This window comes from Drosophila simulans, chromosome 2L (genome assembly GCF_016746395.2).
Source record: "Drosophila simulans strain w501 chromosome 2L, Prin_Dsim_3.1, whole genome shotgun sequence".
Taxonomy (NCBI): Eukaryota; Metazoa; Arthropoda; class Insecta; order Diptera; family Drosophilidae; genus Drosophila; species Drosophila simulans.
Genome location: NC_052520.2, coordinates 20,736,345 through 20,754,190, shown reverse-complemented (window position 1 = coordinate 20,754,190; position 17,846 = coordinate 20,736,345). Strand labels below are relative to the sequence as shown.

The 17,846-nt window shown below is 42.9% G+C and overlaps 6 protein-coding genes across 8 annotated transcripts; 2 read left to right on the top strand and 4 right to left on the bottom strand.

Moving 5' to 3' along the window:
* Nucleotides 1-128: 128 nt before the first annotated feature.
* Nucleotides 129-1,773, bottom strand: LOC6733037 (malectin-A). Its single transcript, XM_002080080.4, has one exon. The coding sequence runs from the start codon at nt 1,559-1,561 to the stop codon at nt 515-517; it is 1,047 nt and encodes a 348-aa protein (XP_002080116.2). The 5' UTR covers nt 1,562-1,773; the 3' UTR covers nt 129-514.
* A 182-nt stretch (nt 1,774-1,955) lies between these two features.
* LOC6733035 lies at nt 1,956-13,514 on the top strand. 2 transcript variants are annotated; one of them, XM_016177994.3, is made up of 8 exons: nt 1,956-2,237; nt 2,301-2,684; nt 2,820-3,474; nt 3,539-3,717; nt 3,781-4,955; nt 5,019-5,389; nt 9,099-9,460; nt 9,676-13,514. In XM_016177994.3, exons 1-7 carry the CDS (start codon nt 2,146-2,148, stop codon nt 9,456-9,458), a joined length of 3,216 nt encoding a protein of 1,071 aa, XP_016025722.1. In that variant the 5' UTR covers nt 1,956-2,145; the 3' UTR covers nt 9,459-9,460; nt 9,676-13,514. The 2 variants fall into 2 exon arrangements, with proteins under 2 accessions (XP_016025722.1, XP_044779247.1); XM_044923312.1 differs by lacking the exon at nt 9,676-13,514 and having other exon boundaries at nt 9,099-9,554.
* Nucleotides 5,504-7,582, bottom strand: LOC6733036. The gene is made up of 2 exons (XM_002080079.4): nt 7,198-7,582; nt 5,504-5,855 (listed from the first exon to the last, which is right to left on the bottom strand). Exons 1-2 carry the CDS (start codon nt 7,285-7,287, stop codon nt 5,712-5,714), a joined length of 234 nt encoding a protein of 77 aa, XP_002080115.1. The 5' UTR covers nt 7,288-7,582; the 3' UTR covers nt 5,504-5,711.
* Nucleotides 9,680-15,369, bottom strand: LOC6733034. 2 transcript variants are annotated; one of them, XM_016180468.3, is made up of 3 exons: nt 15,348-15,369; nt 9,859-10,087; nt 9,680-9,793 (listed from the first exon to the last, which is right to left on the bottom strand). In XM_016180468.3, coding segments are annotated over exons 1-3 (324 nt in total). In that variant the 5' UTR covers nt 15,350-15,369; the 3' UTR covers nt 9,680-9,700. The 2 variants fall into 2 exon arrangements, with proteins under 2 accessions (XP_016025721.1, XP_039152441.1); XM_039296507.2 differs by lacking the exon at nt 15,348-15,369 and adding an exon at nt 13,144-13,246.
* Nucleotides 10,028-17,564, top strand: LOC6733032 (sodium channel protein Nach). The gene is made up of 9 exons (XM_002080075.4): nt 10,028-10,158; nt 15,416-15,489; nt 15,668-15,890; nt 15,952-16,078; nt 16,142-16,426; nt 16,489-16,576; nt 16,714-16,799; nt 16,863-17,344; nt 17,403-17,564. The coding sequence occupies exons 3-9, from the start codon at nt 15,728-15,730 to the stop codon at nt 17,552-17,554; spliced, it is 1,383 nt and encodes a 460-aa protein (XP_002080111.1). The 5' UTR covers nt 10,028-10,158; nt 15,416-15,489; nt 15,668-15,727; the 3' UTR covers nt 17,555-17,564.
* LOC6733033 lies at nt 13,472-14,924 on the bottom strand. The gene has a single exon (XM_002080076.4). The coding sequence runs from the start codon at nt 14,888-14,890 to the stop codon at nt 13,622-13,624; it is 1,269 nt and encodes a 422-aa protein (XP_002080112.1). The 5' UTR covers nt 14,891-14,924; the 3' UTR covers nt 13,472-13,621.
* Nucleotides 17,565-17,846: the final 282 nt, after the last annotated feature.

Here is a 17,846-nt window from a genome sequence, read left to right as displayed (position 1 = left end):
ACATACAGAATTTACATTGAAAAATCAAGATTCATAGATTCAAGATCTTATGCGGCTTAGAGGCTATCAGACAACGAATAAATCGTAGCACAATCCAGGCCATCATCAAAATAATCAAAAGCTTTTTGTTCAATAACAAACAAGGTTAATTTTATTCAATGTCATTCAAAACTAACAGTTCCCAAGCCAAAACTGTCCCAAAAACCGATCTAACCTTTTGCGCGCATTGTCCTAGTCAAGCGGTCAAACGAAATCAAGTGACTCAACGATTAAGTACCCGAGCCTGGGACGGCAGTGGTCAACGAGAAGAACACAAAAGAATTGCTTATCAAATATGGAAATTACAGGGCGTTAGAGAGCTTTGCATCCTGGGAATAAGGGAACCGAACTCTATGGAGTGCGTAACGTACGAACTAAACGATAAGTATATAATTAAGTCTTTTATCAAAATCACAAAATCACAAAGCAGGAAACCAACGCAGGCCGAAAGCGTTGAGTGAGCAACGGATGGGGATCACAGCTTGCAGAGGCAGAACAGCAGTGGTATAAAGGCCCCGATGGCGATGAAAACTGGTAGCAAGATCGATGAGTCGTCCATGGAGTACGGATTCGGTTGGCGGGGGCCACTGTAAGACCGCTTTGTGTCCGATTGCTGCGACGGCTGATCGCTGCCCAGCTTGTCGACATGCTGCTCGGAAAGCTCCTCTTCAAACTCTTCGTCGTCCAGGTCCTCGTCATCCTCATCAATGTCGTCCCGCTGGTTGCGCACCACCCTCTCTGCCTGCTGACCTTTTTTCTGTTCCGCGTTCAGCTTACCCTCCGGCTTCATCCTCTCAGTCGCCTCGGTGCCATGCATCCGCGGCACCTGGGAGATATCTCCCTTGAGCAAGGCGAATGCATTGATCTTGGGATTATCCAATGCCCCCTTTATAAAGTCCAGCCGGAGGCGTCCATTTCGCACATCGGACACCTCGCCCTCATAGTTCAATCGTCCGTTGTTGATCTTGAAGTACACGATCTCGTCGTGTGCCGAGCCCCTGCCCACCTGGTTGTAGATGTCCAGCTGGCGGACAACCGTGTGTTTGCGGTTTAGGAGCACATCGAAAACCTTCTTCTGCGGCGCATCGAAGTATACCTCGCAGAACTTCATTATCAAGGCGTAATCTCCATCGCCATCGCTTGGTAAATCGTACCCAAATGTAGTGGTGTGATACCGCTCGGTCCTGTAGAGCACCTCGTCATGTTCCTGTACCCTGCCTATCATCAGCAGGTGTTTGCCGTAGTCCGAAGCTATTCCAACTCCTTTGAGAGGATCCGCATCGTATTGGACCCCGTTCAGATCGGTGTGCTCATCCCCGCCAGCGTTGACCGCGTATATAACTTTCAGAGGTTGCGCGGCTGCGGACGTACCGATAAGGACGAGCACCAGGAGCAACGACATCCAGGTCCTTTGGTCTCTTGCCCGCAAGTAGTTCCGGAAAATCCCCGTTTTGCATGCTACGTTGCACATGTCAGCAGTTTTTGTTGTTGTTCTTGTGCGCCGGAGTTCGCCTTGCTGCATTTCCCTTGCTTCGCGAATCCTCTTTTCTGGCCGCCTTATTTTCCGGTATTGAATCCTCGGCGAATTCCGTCGCCTAGCTGTTACTGACAGGTTTTCGGGGCCGGAATAAATCCATTTACAAATTTATTTCTATACAGCGCAGCCTTCTCGCATGTACCAGAGAACTAGAGAACCAGTTCGTTGGAACCAGTATTTTTGAAGCAGCGGTATTTTACTAAATGATTTTTATGGGCATAAAACAAATCTTATTCGACGAATACGAAAGTTGTCACGCAATTCGAAAATATTGCGTGCGATCCTTTTATTTCTTGAATTGCCTTTTTTTTCTATTTGTTTTAAATCTAAGTTTTAGTGTGAGCTCCCAAGAGTGACCAACAACGCTTTGTGGTATGTTTCAGTATATTGCCAGCAGTATATTTCCTTGGCGCCCAATGTGCGGGCACACTGAGCTACACGTGCATTGATGTGATTTAATTTTGCTGGTAAAATAACCCACGAAAAGTGGTTAAAAAAGAAACTGCTGCCCACAGACAGTGCTGAAGCACCAAGGATTACGAGAGCATCGAGTGCTCGACTGCAAGATCATGAATTTCGACGACGAGGACCGTTTGGAGCTGCAGTTTCTGACTGGCGGTAACATTGTGGAACATGCGCCTGTATTCTCGCCCGATGGAAGGTTATTATTCAAGCTAATACTATATAGTACTAAGTATGTAACACTCTGATTCCTGTTCCACAGATTTATGTTCGTGCGGTGTCTGACAAAAGTGCAGGTCTATGCCACCAGTACGGGCGAACTTACCCGAGTCCTGGATGATGCCACGGCGCCGCTGATCAGTTTGGAATTGGATCTGAAGCAGCCAGATCTGCTGATAGGGTGTACGAGTACCGGAGAGCTGGTCCGTTGGAACTGGCGAGCTGGTGTGCTGAAAAAAACTGTGCCCTTGACGCTGGGTCCTGGAAATACTATTTTAACCTGCCACCTTATGGATCTCTACAAAGGTGGCGACACAGCCTGCGCCTTTGTCACCGCGAAGGGGAAGGCTGGTGAACAGGTCAAATGGTTTGTTGTTAACACGAGCACGGGTGAAAAGATCGATGTCAACTGCGGATTAAAGCTGAAGTAAGTTTCCACCTTTGGTTTTCTTTTTCAAATGCTGTCTTTTCTTAAGGCATTAAATAGCATTGCTAATAATCTTGCTAAACTTGCTAAAATATTGGAAAATCGGACATGTCTTATATACTTCATATTTTTCAGGCTTCGCGTTCCGCTCGTAGACGTGGGAAAAGGACAGTTCAAGTACATTATACTGGCTCAGGGCTTCTACATATATTTCGTCAACTATGAGACCTGGACATTTTGCCGTTACAAGAGCGCCAAGCAACATACTATTACCTGTGTGAAGATGAGTCCCTGCGAAATGGTGGCAGCAACCGCCGATTCCGAGGGGCAGATCTTTGTGTGGCGGGATTTCGAGAAGAAAGACTCGATGACCAACACGCTATTTCACTGGCATCACACGGAGGTAACCAGTCTAGCCTTTTCGCCATCTGGCGTGAGCATCTACAGTGGTGGTCATGAGTGCGTTCTGGTCAAGTGGACTGTGGCCTCGCCTGGCTATCGCACGTATCTGCCCAGAATTTCCAGTGTGATCCGTCACATTGTGGTCAGCAATGACAACGAGAATGTATTGGTTTGCACAGAGGACAATGCCATTCAGCTGATTAGTGGCAGTGATAGCATAATTAAATCCACTGTTCAGCATTTTACATACGAGACCAAGGATAAGACAGGACAAAGTAAGTTTCCTTTGGGACTACGTTTAAATCCGAGGACCAATACTCTGGTACTGAATGGCCGATCAGGACATTTACAGTTTTATTCGGCTTACACCAAGAGTTTGCTGTACAATGTGAGTGCTTATTAAGTTCCATGCGTTAGTTTTATAATTAAATATTATATATTTTTCTTCATAGCTTCGCGTGGTGGATACTAATGTTCATAATGAGGAGGCAAATCACATTATCTACAATACGCGTATTACACGAGCAGCTTTTAATATCAATTGGATGGCTACCGGAGAGGTGTACAATGATCTCGTGAACTTGGCGGAAGTCCGCTTGAAATTCTGGAATTATAATGAAAGGCTACAGAGGTAACTAAAGCTGACAATTCATTTAGATCAATAACAAACAATAAATTTATATTTTTCTTGCAGTTACATTCTGAATACGGAAATTGAACTACCACATGAAAATGGTTTTAAGGCAATAATCTTTTCGAATCAGTTCCAAGTGGATAATTTGCGTTGTGCCACCGCTGGCGAAGACAACGTGGTTAAAGTATGGGGCATTACGGATTCAGAAAACATTTATAAGCGCGGAACGATGTGGAGTTGCCTGGCGCAGACTAGTTATCGAAACCTTCCGATTGGTTCCTTGTGTTTTTCCCAGGATGGTTCTCTGTTGGCCGTGGGTTATGGCAACACTTTGGTACTCTATGATGCAAGGAATCCACGGCTTCCCCTCCAAACCCTCAGTTGTCCTCCCGGCCTAGATGGTGTTATATCCAAAGCTCAACTGAGATTGGCCCAAACTCCACTTAATGGTGCGAGGAAAGAATTTACCCAGCAAAGGCAGCAGTTGTGGACTCTGTTAAAGACTCTGCTAAATAGTAATGATGAAAATTTAATACAGCAGGCAAAGGATTTGATAGTAGGTCCTCCTGTCAAAGCCAAGCTTGTGAGTCAACCAGACAATACCACCAAGGAGACGGTATTTAAGTACATAATGAAAATGCCGGAACTCGGCTTGCATCAAAAATTGCAACTGCTGCGTCGCTTTGGAGTTGAATGTTCTGTCCCATTGGCTCATCGGCAAAGGTTGTTGCAGCATCTCCAGCAAAGAGCTGTGATTCCACAAGCCACGAAGGTGAGGCTTCGCAAATTGGAGTTCCGACTGCATCGCCTGCACACGCGACATCGCTACAAAGCTAAGCAGCGACTTAGTCATGTGAACAATCGTCGGCAGAAATTCGAGAACCTGGTGCCACAAGATGTTATGAACCTGTTCAGTGTCCTAAAGCTGGATGAGAGTAGTAAGCCGAAAAATGAAAAAACGGGCAAATTTAAGCTGAATGACAGCAGTAAAACCAACATTAAAGCCAAGAAAATCCCTGCTAGCGCGGCTCCCTTGCAGGGGCTGGCGCAGATTTCACATGTGCAATTCGGAGCCGGGGATCAGGCTCATCTGGTGGCGGTGTGCACTGAATCTAGGGTGCTCATATGGAATTTGCTAACGCTGCGATTGCAGGCGGGCTTAAAACTATCCGTTAGTCAGCTGGCCTTTGATCCGCTCACCAACTTAATGGCTGTAATTACTAAAAACGATGAGTGTAAGTTTTATATCTTAACTTCTTTTGGTTTTTAATTAATTTCCATTACTTTTAATCCTTCAGTGCATGTGTTTCAGCCAAATGTTCCGCTGCCCCTCTATCAGCGCAGTAATCTACCCAAAACACATGGTTTGGCCTGGTTGCCCAGGAGACAGCCCAGGCAGAGCTCTATTAATATCGACTGGCAGGCGCAGTCAACGCTGCTAATGCTGACCCACTCGCAGGAGATCGCGTACCTGGCGCTACCGGGTCAGAGTCCATCGGATGATGCGCCTACACCGATCAGTTTTTCTCAGCCCGCCGCCACAGACATTATTTTGAAGCACGCGACTTTCGGAATCCATGTGATCAAGCCGCAGCAGGCTTCAGGTGAAACCTTGGAGAAAAACGGACCACTGATCGTGGGACGGGAAGAACACAGTGCCGTTAACGCGGTAAGTTTAAATGTTAAAATGCCTACAATGCCGTAGTTCAGTATACTTACATTTTTATTATCCTCATTGTTTGCTTCCTTCTCCCCAGTCAAATTTGCAATTTTATAAACATTATAAGTTTTCTTAGTCGTTTTATTGATATCTTACTTAACTATGAAGTACAATTGGTTAGACTTATTATAAGTTCCAGAAATTGTATATTTGGTAGTATATATTTGATTTAGCTTTGGTCTGGTTAGAAATCCTTTAAAAAATGTTCTTTTAATTGATCTTCTGGTTCAGTCGTTTTGAGTATTGTGGACGATTGTCTGTGGGCCTTATACTATTTCTTCTTTCGCTTGAGGACATCGCCCAGTCGTGGCGCTGTAGGGACTCGCAAGTGGCGACAGCGACGCATCATCAGGACATCATGCTTAAAGTAGCGCAGGCAGTGCCATTGAGGCACTTTCGGCATCAATTGTTGGTGCTGGAAGAGTCGTTATATGGGGAAAATATAGTTAATCTAGGCAAATATTGTATTTTGAAGAACGGTATAATATTATGAAAACCAATAGCGGAAAGGGTTTTGTGTCATTTACATGTTGTTTTCCCCCACTATGACGTCAAATTGTTTCGCCACGAGTTTTCTTTTGTGTTTTGTTATCTGCGCCAAAACAGCGTTCTTTCTACTCAACTTAAATAATTTGCATTGAGATTTATAACGTAGTTTTCTCGAAGCGCGTTTTATTTTTGGAACCGCCTTTCAATTGTGTATTGTGTAAATCGTGTGAGTTGAAGCAGCCTAGCAACTGAACAATATGCGATTTAAGCTCTTGCGGTTAGTGTTTTTGAAAAGATTTCCCGGAGGTGATCTTCACATTAGACGTTCTATTGCATGATACCCAGAATTCTGAGACAATGATTAGCCAAAAATATTAATTAGTATTCGAACACTCAGCTGAACTTGACTCCTCGAATTTGGGGTAGTCCTTCCAAAGATCATTGAAGTAATCAGTTGTTATTTTTATAATACATTAATTACTTTGTTTATTCCATCAAGGGTCAAGTCTTCATGGGAATTGATAAGGGATCGTTTTCATATGGAATGTTATATAAACGGCTGTCTCGTTGAGTCTTAAAAAGAAAAAGTCTTCTCTCCTATATGTATGTAGCACTTAAGATTAATTGCACACGCTACAAACGGACACGAAAATCTTGGTTGTTATCCTTTACAACCAGACACCCTAATGACTAATACGCTGGCAAGTTTTCCAGATGTCATACAAGAATATTTTTTTAGATAGATTGATGATGGCCCATGATATTAAATGCCATTATATTTATTGTCTTTTGTAGCAGAAAATATTCTGAAATCGGGTTTACGTCATGATCATTTCCCACGGTTGCAGTTTCGGGTTTTTAATCTTGTAAAAATTTTTAAATGCAAGGGTTTAGCTTTGAAGTAGGTGTTTCACGGCTTGTATTTATTATATGCCTTAGTCATAAAACCGAAATGTGTGGCAGATGTTACGTAAATTATTTATGAGTTGCTGAACCTTGACTTGCTTTATAATATTTTCTTATTGTGGATATGTTCCCCACGCTGTTTTAGTTCAAAAGCAATCTTTTAATTAAGAGTGCACTCTGCTCTTTGTTTTTCTCGCGGTTTTCGACGCCCACTTTTAATTAGCGAGTTTGCACTTCCTGCAAAGTGCAGCTGGCATCCATTTTATTTTGGAACGCGAGTAAAGTCATTGCCCCAAATTCGTGCCCCCTGCTGTACTACTCCGTTTTTGCCGTGCCCCATCCGCCCCCTGTCGTCCGCTCACCTCATTCACAATTGGCACAGGTCCAGCTTTTGCCCAAGCGAAGAATGCAAGGCACAGTAGGGAAACGACAGCTACAAAGTTGGGCCACATTTTCCGATTTTCCCAATCCGTTTCCGGATGCGGGTGCGGAGGAGATGTGTTTTTAGAGTTCTACAATGCCTTTGCACTGCACACTGCACCGCCCGAGATGTTGTTCCTTTTTTTAGTCGCTCGTAAATCGTTTAATCTGGATTCTGGCACTTTGTCGGTTGCAGGCGAGGATGAACCTTTGTCCGCCTTTATTTCCGTAAACTTTAGCGGCACGCGCTTCCGGCTCTCTTCTTTCCGGCTAACGGTTGTTGCTGCGGAGCACAACGGTAAAGTGTTGAGCTGTCGCTGCGGCTCTCGGCAATTTATACTCGCAGCACAGCACTTCGGCTCCGGACATCCACTTCGGCTTCGGCACGGGCTTCGGCCTCGTCCGCTCTCCGAATTCTTAGTTTTGTTATTATTACTGTGAGTCGAGTCAAGCTCGCTCTTTTGTGCTCTTTGGCCCGATGACTTGTGCACTTGCCAGTGCTCCCATTGTGAATGGGCAACGAGGGGCTGGTGCAAACGCACCGCCGCCCACCGCTGCACAGTGGGACGGAGAGCTGAAACCAAAGACATAAAACAGTGGATTAAAGATAAAACAGTAGATTAAAATGAATAGTTTTCCCACTTAAAGTAGAATAAGTTTTCCTTTGGAAATTAAAAAAATCGAAATATATTATATACCTTACAAATGCTTTTAGAAATAAAAATTATAACTAACGTAGCTAAGTAAAACTAAAAAATTAAAACTGAATTTTTTCAGATTTTAAAAAAGTGTTTTAGAAAAGTTTCTGATTTGAAAGTGTGCTGAAATAATACAATGTTATAATTGTGCACTTACCAAATTAGAATTAAGGATTCGTGTATTCTATAGTATATATGTTTCGTACATTTATTTCTCAATAAGCGTTCCTAATTTCTGAGCCATTGTGCCATGAATTAAGCCCACCGCCTCTTCCCCTTCTCTTATATTTACCATTGAAGCTTGTTGCGAGAATTTTCCATTGCGTGCTTGTGACACTTTAGTTTTCCCCAATAGCGCTCGATTGCGTTGTGCCAATAATTAAGATCGCTTTGTTCGGCGTCGTAAATTTTCACGTCACTATTACTACGAGCAATATTCTACTTGCCTAAATTACTTTCGTCAATTACCGTATTTCTTCGAGGATTTATACCAGTTTTAGTCGGTTCCTGAAGCTGAACTAAACTCAGGCTTATCGCTTTGAGTCATCAATGAGTGTCTTCCTGGAAAAAACAATAATATTTTGCAACTTGCCACTTAACAAATTGACAGACATGTGTGCACTTGGATTGTTTTTGCCAATTTTGTTTGGTTTGCACTGAAATGGATCAACGATATCCACAGGCGACAAGCGCTTGCGCGAAGGTTAATAGACACATATCACTCGGCACATTTTAAAGACGCTCAGCAATGACAAAACAGAAAGCCGAACAATAATCACGTGAACTTGAACCGCAATCTCGACACCCAAAAAAATCAAGTTTTACGTACAGACTTGATAGTGTTGGTTCTTCGGCTTATTAAAAGCTACGGACAGTCGTGATAGTACTCTACAAGAGGTAAACTAACATTGATTGAGTTCTCAACTACATGAGGTTAATAATTAATGCACAATCGTTAAAAGAGAACTGCATTAATATAATTTAACACTTTTTGAGCATGCTACCTAGTTTGATGTATAATCTTATCAAACTATATTTTTGCAAGCTACTTTTACACAAAAAAATCGGGCAGCACAGCCACTAGTAACACAGTTTTTGAACTTCAGCAAGGTCAATGTCAATTAATGTTATATTTTGTGTTACAGTTTGTCAATCTTTCCGCCCACACGATGCCTGCCATGAGCCTGATTTGTGGCGAATTCGTGAAATCGCTGCTTATTCCGGCGGACTCTACCTCGAGGCACTCATCATCTGCCGCGAGTGATGCCGCCTTGACCAATGGGGTAACCGTCAATGGCAATGGAGTGGGGCACCGGGACAGTGATGGGGAGCACGAGGACGAGGAGCTGGGTGAGGAGGCAAGGAGCACGCTGGACACCCGGAAAACGCTACTGGAGCAAAATGAAAAGCTGGTGGACCTGCCGCTTGAGGGAGAAACTGACCCGCAGGGCCTTGATAATCGATTAAGGACCATCACGGCGCTAAGGACGAAACTGAGGATTTGAACGTAAACAAATCATTTAGTTGTTCCTAATCAATTATTAATTCTTCTATTTTTGTATAAGACAGCGAGATAATACAAGTTTTATTACAAAAATCTATTTTTTACTTGGATTTTTTTGGAATGTAGTTGCTAATTCTGCTCCACATACCACCACATAATCACACCGATGATTTTTCCTAAACTAATGACTGACTTTTATTTTCATAATTTTACAACAGATATGCGGTATTGAATATTCATAATTTAAAGAAAACGCCGGCGTGGTATCAAACCAGCATGAGACAGCACATTGTAGATTTCCATGCGAGGAATTTTTTCAGCCTGGCGGTCATAAACCTAAAGGAAAATGAGGAGGATATTTTAAGGAGAATCAGAATAAGCTAATCACATTTGACACTCACCACCTCCTCGCCGGGTCCAAACCAACTGGATCTGGCCAGGGCATCCCTCACCCTTGGGGTATTGTAGAAAGGGTTCTGGAACTGCTGCGGAAGTGTCTTTTCCCAGGCGGCATTCTCCACCACGGCAATGTGCTGCAGATTCCTCTGGGGTCTGGCTTCGATCGTTGCGGATAGACCCACCATCGTCACAATGAAAGCTGACCAGATGAAGCGACCGGGCAGAAGGCACCTTGAATGGGAGGAGAAGATCACGCCTCGTTGAGTTCGGCTGACTGACGGATTGCACTTGCTCGGCTTAAGGTACTATCACGATGATCATTACATAATTGTGCCGTGCATATAATATTACACGTTTCCGCCTGTCACGCACACACACGCATAGCCCCCCATCCACAGTCCCGCATCCAGTCCACGCCTAAATGACCGCTTTTCACTCTCTGGAGCGGGACAACTTGTTGGCCAAGTCAGCTGACGGGGCTTTACACATATCACAGTCATACGCCCGTACGACGGACCAATAATCTGTGTAGGCAATCAATTTGTGTGGCTCCGTAAAGCGCTATTTTATACACTTTATGTACAGTCGCATTATGCAGATGTTTTGTTTTTGAATGTGGTATTAATAATATATGTAGTATCAATGAGTGTGTAGTATCTGTGTACGCAAAGTCTTTTATTAGATTAATTTTCTAAAAAGCCATTCATAATTTAATAGATTTTCTAATATTTCTCTGGCGGCCACGAGTACTGGCTCCACTGGGAGTTTCTATTTGTCTGCCGTGGCAAAACTCAGTTGTCATGTGTCTGCCATTTCCTAGATGTCGCGTGCTGCGGGGAGAAAAACTATGCCGCAGAAATACTTGCATTTTCCAGCGTCATGGCTGCAAAAAGATCCCTGATCTTTGCTTTTAATTGGATAACCGGCAGTGGCGACCGCCGCCGCTCGTTTCTGGCCGATTATGTAAGTTTGGACTTGATATTGCCACTTGCGGCACAAGCGCTTTCGCAGTTGGCTAAACTAAAAGTCCGGCTTACATGGCCGCCCTTCGGCCAAGCTGCAAACTCATGGCTTGTCGGTGGTTCATGGCACTTGGCAAGGCGAAGAGATCGCCAAAGCCTGGCTTGATAATGAGAATTTTATTAATTGTGGTTTATGGGTATACGATTTTATGATGCAACTCAAAGTTGGGTTGCCTTCCCAGCGTTCGAAAGAATTTTCAAAAAAATGCACAAAGGATTCAAGGATAATTTCTTCATTCGGGTAGGGAACAGAGAAAATGCTTGCCTTCCTTGGGTTAATTTTCAAATTCATTTGAGTTCTTAAGGAAAGTCTCATTAGGAATAGCCTTCTTTACGGAAATAACACCACCCTGTTCTTTTCGACCCAGCCATTTCAGTTCAGTGAGCCACCCTCCTGGGGATCCCCCTATTTCAGCGCCCCTGCGAGCACACCCAAGTGATGTCCCCTGACTTGTTGGCTGCACTTCGGCTGCGGTTGCTATCCAAGCCGTTTTACCGGCCATCTTATGCAATTCTGGCGTTTTGCGAATGCGAAAAGAGCGCAGCCTTCCCAGTAGCAGTCCAAAATGTGTTGGCATTTTCAGGTTTTCGTGGTTATTTTGTATACCAAGCTGGGACCCCGGCTACTGACTTGCGATCTGCAACTACGAGGCTTGTTGTTGGGTCTGATTAGGTCAATGGAATCCAATTGGCGTCAGCGCCGCTTCGCTGCAGTTTTCGCTTTTCACAGCCATATGTATGTATACGATATATACAGATATAGATGTAGTGCGCACCTCCCTCCATTCCATTCCAGCATTCCCAATTTGGGTCATGTGGTTAATTGACAAAGATTGACGTATTGTGTATCATTGTTGTGCCACAACGTCCACAAATTTGTTTATACTATTTTGCATACGATGAGGAAATATGCTCCACGCATCTGGTAGAATTCTCTTGGAGCTTACTTATTCAGTGGGATCAAGAAACCGGGTCTCAGAAATAGGTTAAGTTAATGGGTGAAAGGTCACAGGAACCTTGATGCGAAACTGGTGCTGGGACCCAAGAAATGGGACACATGATCAAAGCCATGTTCCATGGACGCTCATCTCATTACAAGTTAGCCGGCAACTGAAGCAAGTAGTAGTTAATTTTCGAAAGTGTGAACTTTTTATGCCGCTTCAAGGTTGCCATCGCCGAGGATGGTGTTTCCCTAGTTTATGTCCACTTCGTTTTCCCATTATGTTTTTAATTAAACCTCTTGTACTACATGTCGTTCCTCGTAATATTTCGAAAAGGGTTTTGCCAATAAAGTCACTAGTTTAGAGTGCCTTACCAAGATAAAGACGTACTTACCCATCTTTATTGGTTAGTTTTGTAAAATTACTGCTTATGGACTGTACAAAATCAGTCGAATATATGATAGTTAAATGATATTGGTATTCAATGAAGCCCAGTTACTAATTTCATAACAATCGATACTAAAAATACTGTGTCAGGTTTTGAGATCACGTATGCACAGCCAAAACGCAACTCCCCTTTCTGCCCCTCGACACATCCACGCCTCCCAACTGCCACGCCCCCTTGCAACGTATGTGGTCAATATTGATATGCGCTCGTTGTGGATCATATTTATTAGCCAAATGGCGTAAGTGGGTTAGACATTTGGCATTTGTTTTGGGTCTTCGCGCGGGTTAATTGAAGGCACTACACAGCATGACAATCGTAACAGTTTTTTGGGCATTGCATTATTGTTATTATTATTTTAAGGTTTATTATTATGGCTGGTCTTCATGAATTCGGTTTGGTTTTTAGCAACGCTTTTTTCTTGGGCATTTTTGTGCATTTGTTAAAAAAACGTGACCGTTAAACTAAATTATGTGTTGAGTACTCCCGTCTTTGGGTATTTTTTACATTTTATGCTTGTCAGTCATTGTTGTAGTTGCTTTTGCTCTTGTGATAGGTCAAGTTGTTTATGTGTTTTTTTTTTGCTTATAATTTCTGTTGGGCTGCGGACAGTTTGTGTCAGTTTTCTTGCCCCTTTGGGTGACAAGCACATCAAATTTTTAAATAATGATGCGGTAAAATTATGAAATATTTTTTAAGATCTCAAAATTATGTAAATAGCTTTTCCGTGTGATACAGTCCAATTGCAGGAAAGAATAATGCAAAAAATATTTGATGTAACTTTTGTTTATTTTTTTATCACATTGATACACTATAAAGAACACATTTAATGGAATAGACCATATTTATCCAATTAAACAAGCACCGAGTTTAACTCACATTTTGTAAGTTTGTTAAAATTCAATTAATTAATTAAATAAATTTTGATTCGAAGGATCTAGAGCCCGTTGTGATATTCGAAGAGCCGAAAAGACACTTGTTGACTTGAACGCGGCCAATTGGCAACTGAATTTGAATTCGAGTTAACCAACAATCAGAGACTGGCCGAAGCCGCAGATCGTCTGGCAGGTTTTGGACACAACTTGAAAGTTTTTGAAACTGAAAATGAGAGGCCAAACGAAAACGAAACGGAAACTCAACGAAGCATGGGAAAAAGCTAAGTAAGCAGGGGTTGAGGGATTCGCTTTCAAATAGTGTAGGCCTATAATTAAAGTTTTGAAAATAAATAACTGTTTAGTTAAACATGAAAATTCACTTTCATTTTTATTTGTAAAAAGAACGTATGCATATTTTACTTATCTACAAAATCTTGAATCGTGTTCACCAAACGACTCCTGTACAACTCAGCCATTCCGTTCTAAACATTTATAACAAATTGATCTACAAAGTCTTGAATCATGTCGACCAGCCGACTTCTGTACAACTCATCCGTGTTGAAGGCCTCCAGGCAAATCTCAATGCGTTTATTACTGAAAAAGTCGTTAAAGCCATCCACTGAACTGGTCAGTTTCTGGGTGCACTGAGGTGGTAGAATAACCAGGTGACAGAACAAACAGCTTTCGATCAGGCCAACACTTCGAAACTTCTGCACGGATTCATAGAAACTCTGTTCTGGAATAAAACGCGCTATATCCAAGTCAGCACGCTTGAGGAACTCGGTCATGAATCGGTAGTATTCCGCCAGAAGCTCACTGAGATGGGCGTCCCTGAACTCTTTTGAAGTGGGAATGGTGAGAACGGTCAGGACATCGAGGACAGGTGGGGCATATCTGGCCAACTGGAAGTCCACAAGGCGGCACTGCAGTGGAACCTCCCCATATCTGCCATACTGAAACATTATATTATTGGCCCACAAATCGCCATGGAGTAAGGTATTCTGGTACACATCCGAGGTCTTGACAGCCTCAAAAATAAAGGACATCTTTTCTGTAAAGTTTTCCAATACGTAATCCAACTTGGACTGATATTTGGGTATCAGTTTGATGAACTCCTTGAGCACCAGACAAGCATTTTGAAAGTTAACCATCCTCAGATGTTCCGGCGAAACATCACTGGGATAGGCATTCTCCACCACCGATTTGGGATGAGACTGTGCTATTTTTTGTCCCGTTCTCTGTTCCTGGATTATGGAACCCGCATGCATGGCGGCCAAGGTTTTTAGACAGCAATGGAGCTGCTCATAGGTCAGCAGACCATCCCGCCCAGCACCCATTCGATAGCCCTGATCTGCGAGGTTCTCAAAGATCAGCAGATTCTTGTCCGCGTAATAGCACTTCGGCGCCACTTCTGCACAGGCCTTGTGAAGATCGGGTAGAACGTTCTGGTAGACTGCGATTTCCTTTTGGAACACTCCAAAATCCTCTAGGTATTCCATTCGCGACTCATTACCAACGGGCGCCGACTTCGAGAAGAATGTGAGCTGCCGGACCTCCTCGGAATTGTGAAGCTTCAGGAAGACGTGCAGGTAAAGGTGGCTGCCCAAGTATCCGGCTGGAGCATCCGAGGTGGGCTTTAGAGTATAGTTGATTATATCGAATCCCGTATCCGAATTGGAAGCATCTTGATAAAAGTACCGCTGGCACAGGCCGCGAATCTCGGTCGGACTCAGTTCCAAAGCAGTCGCCATCTCGAAGTCACCTGTTGGACTTCCGAGGGTGGCATTAACCTTTTATATCCGCACTGTGCTGGTATAATCTTTACTGCTGTAAACCGTCCCAAGATAAAGTCAGCAAATATAGAAGTATGTGCAATCTAACCTCTGGAAGCGTTAGCTGAAATTCAAGTGGGGGTGTTTGCTTTTGGCCTAGACTGGGGATCGAGGAATTAGGGGTCAGCTTCTGGTGGTGAGGCGAACAAGTGCTTAGCTGATGGAACCAAAAGGTATTTCGTGAAAATATGTAACTAAGTTGTTCTCTTAAGCAAGTTCAAGATTGCATTTCTCATTTTGGTGTGTAAAATTATTTAGAGATTTTGTTTATACTAAAGATAATAGATTTGCCTGTGTGTGTTTGCAAATTTCAAGATATGTATATATCTTCATGAAATTAAGATTGTTAATTTTTTTTAAACCAATAACAACTTACATTTGAATGAACACTTTTTGTATAGTTTCTTTTAAACTTGATTATTAAACTTGATAATTATTTCTAAGCCAGCCGAAGCCACTTCCCAGTTGTCGACAAATTGCTCGAGTTTATGGGAGTTATAACTTATAGAGCTGATTTGGTAAGTTTATCAAATAAGCTGTGACTTGGGGCGTTATTTGTGTGGGGCAAACAGTGTTTAATCCGCCTGGGCAAATGTTGATTTAATTCCTGGACACTTGCGTGTTTGAAGTCTGGGAAAATCAACAGCTGAGGGAATCAAATGAACAATCGATTATGCTCATTAATGAGGGATAAAGTTTCAGAAACAGTTTCGAAATAAACACTAATCGACCGAACTTCAACGGGACACCATCGCCATGAGATTTAGCCGAATTATAGAGGAGTATCTTAAGAACTCCACTTTGCATGGAGCCCGGTTTATAGTAGACAAGGATGCCAGTTGGATAGAGAGGATCTTTTGGGTCATTTGTCTCGTTGCTTCTTGGTACGCCTCTTGGTTGCTTATTAAAGCCTCGTTGAGTAAGTGACCGGAGACACGGCCATATCTCGGATCTTGAACAAATACTTGTATTATCTTTAGGTGCCTTCGAGAACAATGCCATCAGTTTCGTTGTGGAGAGTTCGTTTCGCGATTGGAATACAAATTTTCCTGCCATAATAGTCTGCGAATCGAAGAATATGGATCGCATTCAAGAGGTGGCTGAGCAGTAAGTGTAACTTCGAAAAAAATTGCTATTACTGTGATGAAGGTATAATAAAATATATTTCAGACTGTGGGGCGCTGATCACGACTTTACTTTGGAGGAGGTTCTAAGCGAGATTGCCTTCTTCCGCGGTGAATCCTACCACACAGTCCACGAATGCAGTGGCGAGGAGGTGACTGCCTCATGTTTCTACTCCAATTTCTCATATTACGCCGAATTAGTTAGGAGCAGTTGTGTGGACTCAATCAGCAATTGCGAGTGGAATAATAAACCATTTGAGTGCTGCAAGTACTTTCATCGCATGGAAACTGAGCTGGGAATTTGCTATGCCATTAATTCAATGCAAGCTGGGTTCGTCTGGAATAAATGAGTTGAATGTATTACAGCTTTGATTGACCGTTTTACACTTTTAGGAAACCCAAAATGCCCAAGCTAAATATGTATTCGAATCGTGATAGTGGACCGGGCGCCTTAAAAATGGAATTGCACACTGAGGCCACGGTAAAGTTGATTAGAAATAAACAGCTTTAAGCAGATATATTACTTATTGCACCTAAAGGTGTGCTTTAAAGACTTAAATGCTCACATTAGCTCACCTTATCAAAGTGTGAATTCATCACTGGTTTCTCTTCTGAAAGGTCTTTATACTCGGCACCGAAGAAGTTCCCACCCTGGTCACCCCTAAAACGGATTTCCTAGTTGTCGGACCATATATCTCCTTTGTGTAGGTAGATGACGTACAAGTAGTTAACATAAGTATTCAGTGGGGCAGAGTTTTATTTTTTAGGCGTTACATCTCTAAGCGCGACATTGAGAACGATGAAGAGATCCGCCAGACCAGCGTGCATCAGAGGAATTGCCGTTTCGCCGACGAGAACATCCTGGATGTGCACAAGTTCTATAGTTACAGTGCCTGCACGGTCCAGTGTCGGAAGGATCGGCAGATGGAGTTGTGCAACTGCTCCAGTCACCTGTCCCCGAACTCGCCCGATTGGCAGCTGTGCAACATGGAGGGTCTGGAGTGCCTCAATCGCAACTACGAGGACCTCTCGGTGATAATCGCAAAATGGTCGAAGCTCCGCGGTCGAAAGGGTCTGGTCTGTGATTGCCTGCCCTCTTGTACGGAAGTGGATATCACTACGGTGTACGACAGCAAAGAAAATATGGCTGGCAGTCAGAACGCCATCTCCAGGATCGAAGTGGGCCTCATAGAATTGCCCACGGAACGGTATAAAAGAAATTTAGTGCGTGGCAAGCTGGATTTAGTAGGTAAGTGAATTAATGTATATATTATTGAATTATACAAGAGCTAAACATCCTTTTTTAGTGTCCATTGGCGGCACTACTGGCTTGTTTGTGGGCGCCAGTCTTCTCAGCTTTGTGGAGATATTCTACTACATCACTATTCGTCCCTATACCACGTATATTAACGAGAAACGTCGACTAAAGCGATTGATTATACCCAAGAGATTTCAATGATCACACATTTGGTATTCACTTATTGCACCTTAATCTTTATTAATCTAATAAATGAGAAACTAATCTAAAACCGCATTGGAGAAGATAAACAGTTCTCAAAGGATTAAGATATTTGTTTATTTGCCCTTTAAAGAGCAGCAAACATATGTTTCGCTTTCAATTTTATGACTTTAATTGCAATGAACTATACCATTTCTCTAAATGATAATTTTGTATCGAAAAACACAGCCATAATCTTATCGCTCAGATAATACTTACACTACACTTCATTTCTACTACATTTGAGGCTGAA